The sequence below is a fragment of the Myotis lucifugus genome, unplaced genomic scaffold (assembly GCF_000147115.1).
Source record: "Myotis lucifugus unplaced genomic scaffold, Myoluc2.0 scaffold_43, whole genome shotgun sequence".
NCBI classification, from domain to species: domain Eukaryota; kingdom Metazoa; phylum Chordata; class Mammalia; order Chiroptera; family Vespertilionidae; genus Myotis; species Myotis lucifugus.
In genome coordinates this window covers 5,034,097-5,048,580 of record NW_005871091.1, presented here as the reverse complement: position 1 = coordinate 5,048,580, position 14,484 = coordinate 5,034,097, and the positions used below count along the sequence as shown (strand labels likewise).

General features: G+C 40.4%; 1 protein-coding gene across 1 annotated transcript in view; it reads left to right on the top strand.

Moving 5' to 3' along the window:
* The window catches only part of TMEM38B (transmembrane protein 38B), a 36,977-nt gene extending 34,596 nt beyond the window's left edge, over nt 1–2,381 (top strand). The window contains exon 6 of the mRNA XM_023753306.1: nt 1,295–2,381. Within this exon, the coding sequence (XP_023609074.1) occupies nt 1,295–1,489 (195 nt within the window). The 3' untranslated portion in view covers nt 1,490–2,381. The remainder of the gene's footprint in view (nt 1–1,294) is intronic.
* The last annotated feature ends 12,103 nt before the right edge of the window (nt 2,382–14,484 follow it).

Below are 14,484 nucleotides of genomic sequence, written 5' to 3'. Positions count from 1 at the left end.
TGAAGTCTCTGCTCCGCTCTTTAGCATTCCAGCTGTTGCTGTTTGCTAGGCAAAGGACCTAAATAGATTTTTTTCTTTACAAAGAAGACATACACATGGCCGACAGGTACATGAAAAGATGCTCAACATCATACCAGGGAAATGCAAATCAAAATCACAAGGAGATCTCACCCCACACCTGTTAGAATGGCTATTATAAAAAAGACAAGAAATAACAAGTCTTGGTGAGGATATGGAGAAAAGGGAACCTTGTTCACTGTTGGTGGGAATGTAAATTGGTATAGTTACTATGGATAACAGTGTGGAAGTTCCTCAGAAAATTAAAAATAAAACTTTTATATGATTTAACATTTTACTTCTGGTATTTATCAGAAGAAAACGAAAATGCTAAGTCAAAAATGCCAGGAGGTCAGGACGGTTTGATTCCCGGTCAGGGCACATGCCCAGGTTTCAGGCTGGATCCCAGTAGAGGGCATGTAAGAGACAGCTGATCAATGATTTTCTCTCATCGTTGATGTTTCTGTTTCTCTTTCCCTCTCCCTTCTTCTCTGAAATCAATAAAAATATATTTTAACAACAACAACAAAAAAGTATATGCCAACCCCATGTTCATTGCAGCATTGTTTACAATAGCCAAGATCTGACAACAACCTAAGTGGCCATCAAAAGATGAATGAAGGCTATATGATGAATATGTATACAATGAAATATTCAACCATAAAAAGGAATGAAATCTTGCCATTTGTGACAACATGCATGGACCTTGAGGGCATTATGCTAGGTGAAATAAGACAGAGAAAGACAAATATAGTTTAATCTCATTTACATATAGAATCTAAAACTAAGAAAACACACCAAATTCATAGATTCAGAGAAGAGAGATTAGTGGTTGCCAGAGGCAGGGTGTAGTGGTGGGCCAAATAGGTGAAGGGGGTCAAAAGGTACAAACTTCGAGTTATAAAGTAAGTTATTGGGCATGGTGACTATAGTTAATAAAACTATATTGCATATTTGAAAGTTGCTAAGAGAGTAGATCTTAAAAATTTTCATCACAAGAAAGAATTTTTTTGTAACTATGATAATGGATGTTCACTCGACTAATTGTTATCATTTCCAGTATGTACCTATATGGAATCATATGTTGTATACCTGAAACTAGCATGTTATATGTTGATTACATCTCAATAAAAAAAGAACACATTTTGAATTTTTTCTCTATTTTTTTTATTACTTATCCCTTTTAGTTTGAGAATAAACATTTGTATTTAAATTTGAAATTAAACTTTTTTTCCAGATAATCATGATGACTACAGAGACTACTATTGTGCCTTTTGCTCCTTTTGAGGCTACAGTAAGTCGAATATTGTTTGGCTGGCAGCAGCAGTTCTTACCATGTGAAAAGAAAAGTGAAATAAGCACATCGACCACAAAGTCTACAGCTGCTATTTCAGATAAAGTTAAAAAGAAGGGCACTAAGAAGACTGAGTAAATTTACTTGATGAGCTTTAGAAGGCAAAAAAATTTCTTATCTATCAGATTGTGATAAATATTTCTATTGTAAATGATGTGAAATAAAGATTATACATAAGGAATGGAGGTGACAAAAAGAAAGAACTTCTTTCTATTTCAGGGAGACGATCCCTTTCTGGATTGTAATTCTCCAGTGTTATGAGTGTATCATGTGAAATTGTTCTTCTAAATTATATAAAAATATTGTGGTTATTTTATAGTTTTATATTGATAAAAGCAGGCTAGATTTTTCAGTGTTAGAGAAAGTGAACCTATTATCATTGCAAAATTACAACAATTAAATCCTTTTTGTTTTCTTTAGATATTTTAAAATCCATTTGAGCTTTAGTTTAGCAAAATTAAACTTCTATTTCACATTACCATTATAATTTCTAGATATGGAAAACAATTCCTGTTTTATTTTGAACACTGGGAAAAGTAAACTTTACCTAAATCACTTTATATTGCAAAGAAAGTAAATTACTAGTTTATATCTCAGATATAAACATTGTATATTTCGCCCACCTTAAATGGAAATATCTGAAATTTTATTAGTTTTTTTCTAGTAGTTTTTTTCAGTGAGAACAGAGTATTAGCATGAGTTTCGAAGTCTATTTCATGCCCTGTTTATACCGTTGCTTTCTTCTCAAAAGAAAATCAGGGGTATGATTTTTAATAAATTATTAATCCTATATTTTGCTTTGTAAGTTTCAGTTGAGAAGCTAATATTTTTTTTCTCTCCTTAAAACTCATTTGTTTTTTTACTATAGGAGAAATTATTCTCAGCATTTCACATATTCTTTCTGATCTGAGTTAGTTTGAATACACTGATGGTAATATCTTAATGATTCAACAAAAAGTATTATTTTAATTTAAAAATTTTCCTTTTATGTCTCTTTTCTAACGGGAAATTTTTAGTTTTCTAGTTGAAATGTTTCTGACTAGTTTGTATGTGTTTATGTTGTATTTTAATATGTATGTACATATATTATTAATTTTATTTTAAATTAAAAATAATTACCCTTATGCGAAAATGCTCAGCTCTTATGAGAATTGTCCTTGTGCCTTGGGCAGTAACCAGCTAACCAAGAAACAGAAACTAAAATCTCATATGGTAGTCCACTTGAGTGAAAACTGATGACATTATGTCTGGTTCCTTCTAGATTTTCTTGCTTTATTTTATAGTTTAAAAGTCCAGTTATGACTTTAAAATTCTGTGACTGACATTTCTTCTATCCAGACTATGAACCTGCCTACCTGCAAAGAATTAGTATGTATCCAACATTTTTGGATGGCTAAGTACTCAAATCACATTCAAATTAAAAGTTTAAAAACATTTTAAACAAATACAAACACCAGCAGGGACTATACTTTTACTTGCTAAAAAAAGGTTTCTGGGGTGTGGGGTAGGACCTTTGATAGCTTTTGTATACTAAGAAGTTTATTTTTAATATTGTGACAAAAGGCATTAAAAATATGAGTTCTTTGTTACATTTGATACTCTTGTACTTTTCAAAATTAACGTTACTAATTAATTGTTGACTTAGTTTTAAAGTTTGGGTTTGACTGTAGTTGAAATGGCAGGAATCTTGTTATACACTGTGTTAAAGACAAAGCTATTAAAATAAGTTATTTAGCACCAATGAAGTATTACATTATTTTTATGATTTAAAAAATATAGTTTTCTTGAGTTACCCATTCAGAACTCATCAGGTGTTTTGACTGATAGAGTGTGAACTAAATAATTACTGTCCAAATGGGACTTTGGTACAAACTTTAAAAATCTATGCAAGTTTCCTAAAACCTTCAGTTCAAGGATCTTAGGAGAAAGCTATACTGGAGAACATAGCTTAAGCCTGAAACTCCCACCCTGAATCTACCTTGCTGCCCAGAGACTTGACGAGATTTGCAAAGCAGATTGTTAGACTCCTTACCCAACACGTAGCATAAATGAGACCTTTTGACCAGTGTAACAGCCTATTATTGGTAGCCCTGAGAAAGTCAAGACCTGGTAGGTCTCCTTACCTAAAAGGAGGTAAGAAGCTGACAAGAACATTGGCTGGCTTAACTCAGTGATCTCACATTCTAATAAAATGTGGCCAAATTAATACCAAATTCTGACTTTTTAGATTAGTCACTCTTCCTTGCTGAGGGTAAAGGCTGCAGGAGCCAAATATGTGGAATGGGTGTATTTTTTGTTTGAATGTATTTTTTGTTTACTCCTTTAAGGCCCAACACCATTTCATTAAAATCTACCTCACATCACAAATTGATTACAATTGAGTTTTACACTTGTGAAAGACTCCAAGAGAGTAGTGGGGGAAGGTGGTCAAACATTTTAATTTTGTCCATTTTCAATGGGTAATTGTGATTTTTATGGTTTTTTGATTTGCATTTTCCTGATGATTAATGATGTTGAGTACTTTTTTTGTGTGTGCACATTGGCCATTTGTTTATCTCCCTCTGTAAAGTGTCTCTTCAGATCTTTTGCCCATATTTTATTGGATTTGTCTTTTTATTATTAAGTTGGAGGAGTTCTTTATTTATCTTGGATATTGATCCTTTGTAAAACAGGTATTTTGCACACTTATTTTCTTTCTGGTCTGTGGCTTACCTATTCATTTTTATAATGATGCCTTTTAATGAGCATGGATTTTTAATTTTGAAGCAATCTAATTTCCCAGTATTTTACTCATAGTTATTATTTTCTGTCTTAAGAAACTTTTGCCCACCTCCAAGTCATGACATTGTTTGCCCATCTGGGGAATCTGAAACAAAGGAGAAACACTTAAAAGAGAAACACTATACTGTTATGTAAATTAATAATTTTGTCACTCAGCAAGTCACTTAGCTCTAATTTTTGACTCTGATTTTTGAAAATCATTGTACACCTTATATATTGATAACTTTTTCTGAGCTTGTGATATATATTATCCATTAAAGGGATTTAGGACTTTTCTGTATGTGTCTATTTAGGGACTTTTTGTAGGCAGGTTTGACCTTGGTTTGCCACAATTCTGATATTTAAGAGATGCTGAATAAGAATGTGGTAACAGAAAATTTTTTAAAAATGAAGTAAGTTCTCTAAGCTCAGAGTAGGTACAGAACTGGTTGGAAAGGTAGTGATCCAAATATATATCCCATTAGTGCATATGTGTGGTGACAGAGTGTGGAGCAGAGGTCTGATAGGAAAGTCAATAGACCTTAGATTAATTCACATGCAGGCTGTCTGGTAATTCATGACACTTAATAAAGAGAATTAAGATTTCATTGGGATCAAGAAAAATTAAGCAATTTATATGTTGGGATTATTATCAGCAAACAATGGTTTAGTGAAGGAGAGAGAAAGGAAGGGACTTCAGTCAGACAAATTTATTTTTACTTCTGTATTTTTTAAAGAGAATAAAGGTGATTTCTATAAATATGTATTTTTATAAATATGTATTTTTATAAATATTTTGTGTAATCCTGCAGTTTGACTTAAAAATTCAGCCCAATCTTAATAAAAATAGACTGTCAACTGAACCTTCCTTGAGAATAATCTACACTAATAAAAGAGAAACATGCAAATTGACCATCCCTCCGCTATGCCCACCAGCTAATCAGAGTGATATGCAAATTAACCCAACAAAGATGGCGGTTAATTTGCATACACAGGCGCGGAGCGAAGACTGAAGACAGCATAGAAGGAAGCCAAGCGCTGCAGAAGGGAGCGAAGCTGCGGAGAAGGGAACAGAGCCGAGGCAGCAGAGACGGGAGCGGAGCTGAGGCAGTGGACACGGGAGGGAGCGAGACAGCGGAGAAGGGAGGGAGCGGGACGGCGGAGCCAGGAGGGAGTGAGGCAGCGGAGACGGGAGTGAAGCCTGCCTCGGTGGACTTTGCTAATAGACCTTCTCTGCTTTGCTCCGGCCTCACAAAGCTCTATTCTTGCAGGAATCTTCCTGCAACGGGCCTCTAGTATGAAATAAAAGGAATCTGCTACAGGGGCTGATAAGCAGCATGGTTATGTTGACATCTTAATGAGCTGTGAGAGGATGTACATAGCATCTTGATTAAATTTTCAAAAGACGCTAGGTGTTACGAAAGCCTGTGATGACAGGAAAGATGTAAAGAATTAATATGGCTTGGAAAAACGATTCAGCTTAAAAAATGTAAGTATCCATCTGGGAAGAATTATATGAGGCTCAAGCCTAAGGAAATATGCATGCATTTTGTGGTAAACTGAATAACAAAAATTCATGAAACATTAGCAGGTTACAGTGTTTATTTTGAGCAGCCTGACATTTTTGAGTTATGTGACTGAGGAAGAGAGAGTAATTCATGTTAGAGGACAAATAGCAGTCTTTGCCATGACTGCTGATCTGAAAGGACTGTTTTGAAGATAATGTATATTAAAATTTTTTTTTAAAAAATATAGTTTATTGGCTTTTTACAGAGAGGAAGGGAGAGGGATAGAGAGTTAGAAACATCGATGAGAGAGAAACATCGATCAGCTGCCTCCTGCACACCCCCCACTGGGTATGTGCCTGCAACCAAGGTACATGCCCTTGACTGGAATTGAACCTGGGACCCTTCAGTCCGCAGGCTGATGCTCTATCCACTGAGCCAAATCGGTTAGGGCATTAAAAATGTTTCTAAGACATTATTTCACTGAGAAGAGTAGCCAATTTATGGGTGAAACCAGAGGTCTATACAGGTTGGAGCACAAATAATGTGTGCCAGTTATTTACCATGTGTAATACTTGAACCCCACAAGCCAGTAAGACAGGAAGTTCAGAAGTCCATCCTCCTCTAGACACTGTTGCTATGTTTTATTATTGTTGTTATGATGGTGTGATGATGGGATGGTATTATTACAGAGGAGCCCAGTCATTGTGTGTGGCCTCTTGATTGGTGTATTTAAATAATTCTATCATTTGTATCACTGCACTCCTATGCCAGTGATCATTCACAGCCTGGCCTTCCATGTTCTCAGTTGGCTACAGGTCCTCCAAAGCTCCCATGATTCTTCCTTGTGATTGCAGACTATGTGTTATGACAACTTTTGTGGTAATTAAATCCAGGTGAAGTTCTTTCACACCTGTTTGAAGGACAGTCATCCTGGGCCATATACCATTGAGATGTTTTCATTTTCTAATAGACCTCTTAGCAATGCACTCTCTTTGTTTCACTTAGCACTGCCTTCCAGCACACAGATCTGGAACCCTTATTTCTGCCTCCTGCTTGGTGACTCTGCACAAGGGATCATACTGAAAGCCATTCAAGATACTGTTTAAGTTTGCTAATGCTTAGTTTTGCTCATAAGTCCCTGAGGACAGGAATTCAAGCAATTCTCTGCAGAAGAAGAAAGATCTGCTTCAAGGTCATTTTTAGTCCTTGACTATTCAAAATGTAGCTGACAACTCACCATAGAAGAGAAATTAAAATATACATGTAAAGTGACAAGGCACCCCACGACCTAAAGGAAACATAAGTTCAGTTCAGGCAAGGATGTGAGGAAACTGGTAAGGCAAGTAACCTCTATTAGAAACGGTAACATTGCTTCAAGACAGCATTTATCAGATTTGCACTGAAAACTTTTAATTGATGTATAGCATTCTGAAAATTGCACAAAATTTGTCAATTGATCACAAAGAGAACATACCCATGTGTTTATCCCGGTGTGTCTGATTTATTTTGTGTGTATTATGTTCATGATGTTCATAGATGTTACTTTATGTAGCTTGTAGTTAACTCATTTTCGTTGCTAGTATTGTATGACTACACTTTAATTTTTTTAAAAATGTTTTTGATTTTAGAGAGAGAGGAAGGGAGGGGAATAGAGAGAAAGAAAAACTTGATCAGCTGCCTCCTGCACGCCCCCTACTGGGGATTGAGCCTGCATGTGCCCTGACTGGGAATCCATCTGGTGACCTCGTGGATCATGGGTCAATGCTCAACCACTGAGCCACATTGGCTGGGCTACATCTCAATTTGTGTATCTGATCCATTGGGTTGATGGAAATTTTAGATTGTTTTTCATTGTGAGCTATTACAAAATATTGCTGCTGTAAATATTCTTTTGCATATCTTTTGGTGCATATGTGTTGTTTTGTTTTTGTTTTGAATATTCTTAGGAGTGAAAGTGACAGTGCTAGGTCATGAGGGTATGAACATACTCAGCTTTTGTAAATAGTTTCGAAAAATTTTCCAAAATAGTTGGCATCTGTCCTGTTTGGTGTTCTGAATTTCTTGGATCTGTGGTTTGGTGTCTGACATTAATTTGGGGAAATTCTCAGTCATTATTACCTCATATGCTTTTCAGTTTTCTTTCTCCTTTTTTTTTTTCTCCTGGTATTTCCATTACATGTATTTTATACTTTTTGTGGTTTTCCCACAGTCCTTGGATATTGTTTCTTTTTTTCAGTCTTTACTGTCTTTGCTTTTTGGTTTTTGGGGATTCTATTTATGTATTCTCTAGCTCAGATTTTCTTCAGCCAATCTCATCTACTAAATAAACTCATCAAAGGCATTCTTCATTTCTATTACAGTGTTTTTGATCTCTAGCATTTCTTTTTTTGTTTGTTTTGTTTTTAATATATTTTATTGATTTTTTACAGAGAGGAAGAGAGAGGGATAGAGAGTTAGAAACATCGATGAGAGAGAAACATCCATCAGCTGCCTCCTGCACACCCCTCACTGGGGATGTGCCCGCAACCAAGGTACATGCCCTTGACCAGAATCGAACCTGGGACCTTTGAGTCCGCAGGCCGACGCTCTATCCACTGAGCCAAACTGGTTAGGGCTCTAGCATTTCTTTTTGGTTCTTTCTTGGGATTTCCATTTTTCTGCTTACACTGCTTGCCCATCTGTTTTTGCATATTTTCTACTTTATCCATTACAGCCCTTAACATAGTAATTATTTTTATTTAAATTCCTGGCCTCCTAATTGCAGCATCCTTGCCATATCTGGTTCTGATGCTCTATCCCTTCAAATTGTTGTGTTTTTTATTTTTAAATATTCTTTTATTGATTTTAGAGAAGAAGAAGGGAGAGGGAGAAGGAGGTGGAAACATGAGAGAGAGAGAGTTGTCTACGGTGAGTTGGTCAGCTGCATTTTGAATAGTCAAGGACTAAAAATGACCTTGAAGCAGATCTTTCTTCTTCTGCAGAGAATCGCTTGAATTCCTGTCCTCAGGGACTTATGAGCAAAACTAAGCATTAGCAAACTTAAACAGTATCTTGAATGGCTTTCAGTATGATGAGAGAGAATCATCGATTGGCTGCCTCCTGCACCCTCCCCTCCCCCTACTGGGGATCGAGCCTGTAACCAGGAATCAAACCGGTGATCTCTTGGTACATGGGTTGACACTTGACCACTGAGCCACACCAGCCAGACCAAATTGTGTTTTTTGACTTTTGGTATGCCTTCTAATTTTTTCTTGATACCTAGACATAATGGGCTATATAAAATGTGGATAGAGTTTCAGTTTTACAAGGAGAAAACAATTATGGGAATGGATGATGGTGATAGCTGCACAACATTAGGAGTGTATTTAAAACCATGAATTATACAATTAAAAATGGCTATATACACTGTTTCTGACAATTAAAAAAGAGGGAGTTCCAATTTCCAGTTAAACACATAGAGAGCTTGAAAGTCACCATTGGGTCCCAAGAGATTGAAAATTCAACAACTTCTCTTGGATCCATAAGAAAGGGAGGACATGACAAACCACCCCCAAGATTGTGGAGACAGGCAGACAGAGGGAACTCCCTCTTTTTTATTTTTTATTGTCAAAAACAGTATATATAGCCATTTTCAATTGTATAATTCATGGTTTTAAATACACTCCTAATGTTGTGCAGCTATCACCACCATCCATTCCCATAATTGTTTTCTTGTAAAACTGAAACTCTATCCATTAAACAATAGCCCTTATTCCACACCCCCGCCCCCCATTCCCCAGCCCCTGGCAACCACCCTTCTATTTTTTGTGTATGGCTTATTTTTCTTAGCATAATATCAAGGTTTATCCATGTCGAAGCTTATGCCAGTGTTTCTTCCTTTTTAAGGCTAAATACTAGTAATATTCCATTGTATGTATGTACGTACTTTGCTTATTTATTCATCAGTAGTGGACACTTGGGTTACTTATACATTTTGCTATTGTGAGCAGTGCTGTATGAACATGGGTGTACAAATATCTCTTTGCAATCCTGCTTTCAATTTTTTGGGGTCTACATCCTAAAGTGGACTTGCTGGATCCTATCGTAATTCTATTTTGAATTTTTTGAAGATTTGCTATACTATTTTCCACAGTGGCACTTTCCACATCTCCTGTCACAAGAACCATTTTTTTTAGAAATCTGCTCTAGAAAAGTAAGGAAAGGGGGTAATATATGGGCATTCTTTTTTTGCACCCTCTCCTCTCTTCACAGAGTGACACTGACGTTACAGACTCGCACCGTCCTCACTGAGGGATGCCAGTCAAGCGTCTCTGGGTGAGCAGACCGAGAGAGAGAGAGAGAGAGAGAGAGAGAGAGAGAGAGAGAGAGAAGTGCAGGGCAGTGCATGTTCTCACTCCTCGTCTCCTTGCCCTAAATCTAGCTTTCCCATCCCTGAGCCCCTAGGTGCTGTACTGATTTAGATGGGATGGACAGATAAGATGCCGGGATCACAGCCACACATGGTAGAAAGACCCAGCAAGCGAGGACTGAGTACAGGCCCAGGGAGGTGACCTCGTCAATAGGGAGTCCTTGTGGAGAATTCTCTAAAGGGTATTGGTAGATTGGGACTTGATCTGTTTATATTAGTTGGATAGTCCAACTGCAGTTTGTGTAATGACTCAAATACATTCAAGTTTACTTTCACTTATGTGAACAGCCCAAGACATTCCCAGTTGGTGGGGACTGTGCACGGGCATTCATTCAGGGACCCAGGCTGATAGGCTCTGCCATCTGCAATGCATGGCTCTCAGTGATGCCCAGGAAATCAACACCCAGCCACTGGAAGGGGAAAGAGGCACATGTGAGTTTCCATGGGCTAGACCTGGAAGACCACTTCTCACTTTTGGTAAAACTGAATCAGATGACCACATGGAACTGCAAGAGACACGGGGCTAGGAGCCCAAGAAGCGGAGGAAATGAATTTAGTGGGGACTGGCAATGTCAGGTGCATCCGCATCTAAGGGGCAGTGGTGTGGTGTCTGGCGCAGGGCAGCAGGAGCTAAAGCCCAGGTTTTGCTGGGGTGCAGACAGGAGGCAGCATTCGGTTTGAACGGTCCTGCCCAGGAGGGAGTGAGGCGTCAGCCAGCTGCGGATGTGGAGATGGTGTTGGTGGTGAGAGTGTTATGAATGCCAGGGCCCAGGCCCTGGGCTCTAAGAAACAAGTAGGTTAGGATTCTGGGACACAGGTCCAGGCACCAGTGGTGAGACGGAAGGCTAGTAATATGGACAGAGACTTGGGGAAGGCTCACATGTCAGGGCTTGCCTTGGGGATTTTCTGCCTGTGACAGCAAGACTTAATTCCAGATTCCCCTGTTGGGGGGCCTGGGAGTCTGTAGCCAGGCTTGTCTCTGTGATAGTTTGGGGGGTGGTCCTCCTGAGAATTTCTTTAGCACTCTTTTTCTAGAAGGGTACTCACCTATGCCCATCAAAGAGCATAATCTCCTCAGGGAGAGAGGTATCTTGGTACCTGTGGCTTTCTCAAGCAGCCCTACTCACAATTCCCAGCTTGTAGGATTGTGCATTAAAATATGCTACCTTTATCGTCCCATGCACCAAGAGGTCACCAGTTCGATTCCCGGTCAGGGCACATGCCCGGGTTGCAGGCTTGATCCCCACCAGAGGGTGTGCAAGAGGCAACCAATCGATGGTTCTTTCTCATCGATGTCTCTCCCTCTCTTCCTTCCTCTTTCTCTCTAAAATAAATAAAAACATATTTAAAAAAATAATGCTACCTTTTTTTCAGGCTCCCACTGGGTTTGGGATGACAGAGAGGGCCACACTGTTGTTTCTGAACTTTTCATCTTTAGTTTCCCCCTCTTCTCTCCACACTGCCCCAGAGTGACTTTGCCACAGTCACTGATGGCTAGATCAGTTGTTCTGCTTAAAAATCTTCAAATGTACTGACAAGTTCCTTACCGTAAAATAACGCTAGGACACAGGTCACAAATTTCTGATGTCCTCTGATCTTACAGCCTAAGCATGTAATGTAGGGGCTCAATAACTACTAGGTTCTAAATAACCAATAAATTCTATAGAGTCGGAGCATGAATTGCTTGTTTTGTCTGCCTGCCTCTTTGGAGGTGGCCAAAAACATCTTAACAATTGTTTAGGGCTTTCTGAAAATTGTCTTCTAAGGATGATACTGCATGTACTGTCTAGAGATGTTGTTGGAACAGATGTTGTGAGAGGCTCTTACACGCTACTATGCTGAGGATGCCCATGTATCCCCCAGGCATTCGCGCAGAAAATCCTCAAACACATTCACAGCACTACAGGGCGTTGCCTTCCACTTGACCCTTCTGTTCTCTCGATTGTTCAATGCACAAGGGTTATTAAGACGCTGAGAGATGATTATTACACTGCATTGTGGTTGCCAGCGATGTGCTGGCAGGTTTTTTGAAAACAGATTCAGGAAACCACTGTAAGTTAATGACATGGTAAGTTGTGGAAGATTCCTGTCTTGGAGTAAGCTAGCCTATTTCATAGAACAAAATATGGGATGGTAAAGGAAGCAGTTTATTATAGTATTTGAACATAGGCTGTCGTAAATCTACCATTTAACAGCAGCTGCGCCTTGGGCTAATTTTCATCATTTCAGTGCCTCATCTGAGAAATGGGGGTTATACTACTACTAGAGTCCTGGTGCATGAAAATTCATGCACTGGAGGGGGAGGTCCCTCAGCCCAGCCTGCTCACAGTCTGGGAGCCCTCAGGGGTGGGAGGCGACCTGGCCATCAGGGGAAGGCGATGCCCCCATCACACCTCTGTTGCTGCCACTGCTGGCAGCGCAAGCCTCGGCCGGCCCTGGTTACCTGAGCCTCAGGCGGCCCTGGGCGGCTGGGCAGCTGCCATCCAAGGCTTGCCTGTGCCTCGGGCCTGCCCTAGGCGGCTGGGCAGCCAACATCCGAGGCTTGCCTGTGCCTTGGGCTGGCCCTGGGTGGCTGGGGGCTGAGGGCCGGTCCGGCCATGCCTGTCCCCTCCCACCCCCCCGGGGGGGCTGAAAGGACTGGGGGACTCTGGCAGGGCTGAGGGGAATGGGTGCCACCATCTTGTGGCTATAGGCGCTGCCATTTTTGTGATGGTGTGATGGTCAATTTGCATATTCCCCCTTTATTAGATAGGATTCTCTTCCATAGGGTTATTAATAGAACTCAAGGAGCAGTGTATGGATTGTGCTTAGCAAGATGTCTGGCATACAGTAGGTCCACAAAAAATGTCACTTATTTTTATGGGCTAAAAATTATTTTTTAAAAAATGTCTCATTTGAATAAGAAAAAGTGGGAGATTGGCCATCAAATCCAAACACTTATTCTTAACTAGAGGCCCAATACACGAAATTCGTGCAAGGGGCTTGGTCCTCGCTGCTGCAGCAGCTGCCTCTGCTTTGGCCCCCGCTCGCTTCAGGGGCCACCTTGGCCCTCGCAGCCCCAGCTTCGTTTGGAAGGTCGCCCGGAAGGATGTCCGGGCTAATTAGCATATTATGCTTTTGTTATTATAGATTATCATAGATGGTTAGAAATAATCCTTGACATCATGCTGGTAAATGGGAATATTTGTGATCATCTTCACCTGTATTAGCCCTTTAGTTACCCACCCAGAGGATCTCGCAGATCAAGGGGAGAGGGAGGGGCATAGCCCAAACAAAGGTTTAGAGCCAAGGTTTCCATCGTGTGGGCTCCAGTTCAGCCGCATCAGTGTCCCAGGGAACTGGCTAGAAATACAAATTTTGGGGCTGGGTATCCCAGACCTAACTCTGAAACTCCGGGGGTTGGGTGCAGCAATCTGTATTTAACAAGCCCTTTAGGTGATTCTTAAGCTCCGATTTGAGGGCCAGTGACAGAGAGTCCCCAGAGATAAATTTGTTGATAAATGCAGCCTCCTGTCACTACAGAGAACCTTTGGGAGTTAGTGAGCCCAGACCCACACTTCCACCGCCTTCTGTAACCTCCACCCGCGCCCTTCATGCCCCTCCTCTGCCTCCTCCTGCGGCATCCTGCTTAATAGTGTCACCGTCCGCCCAGTTGCCCACTCTTCTAGGTTCTTCTACTGTTTCTCTTTTCATCCAACCAGACGCCCAGAACCTGTGGATTTCCCTTCCGGATGCTGTTGTCTCTGCTCCTCTCTCCCGCTGCCTCCACCTCCTTTCAGGCTCCCACTGCCTCCCCCTGGGTTTCGGGTGATAGTGAGGGCCACACTATTGTTTTTGATCCTTTCCTCACTCTTCTCTCCACACTGCCGCAGAGTGACTTTGCCAAAACATGCTAGATGAGCTGTTCCACTGCTGAAAAGTCTCCAAACGCACCAACAAATTCCTCACCGTGAAATTCCAGGCTCCTCACCACCCAAGCAGGGGCTTCCCTCCCTTCTCCCTACCGCCCCCTCACACCAGGCACTCCTGCCATCTCCCTTTGAATCTTTTCACTCTGAGCTCGTGCTTGCCCCCTCGCCTGCATTTGTGTCTCTTCCCTTCCTTGCAGTTTCTTCTTCATCATCTGCTAATTGAGGTTCCAGTTCACGGCTCAGTTCACTCTGGGGATCTTCCTTGGCTTTTCTAAGGAGATTTAGAATCTTTCTTTGTGGTTCTCCAGCCATGTTCCACTTTTAATGGCGTTTACTACTTGTATCGATGGATTTCAAACAAGACCGCGAGCTTCTAAAGGGCCAAAAAAATGTATTGCCTGGTTCATGCCCCGCCCCCACCTCCCAGTGCTCAGCACAGTGCGTACCACTTATTCAGTAGTTGCTTAATAAATGTTTGCTGAAGAA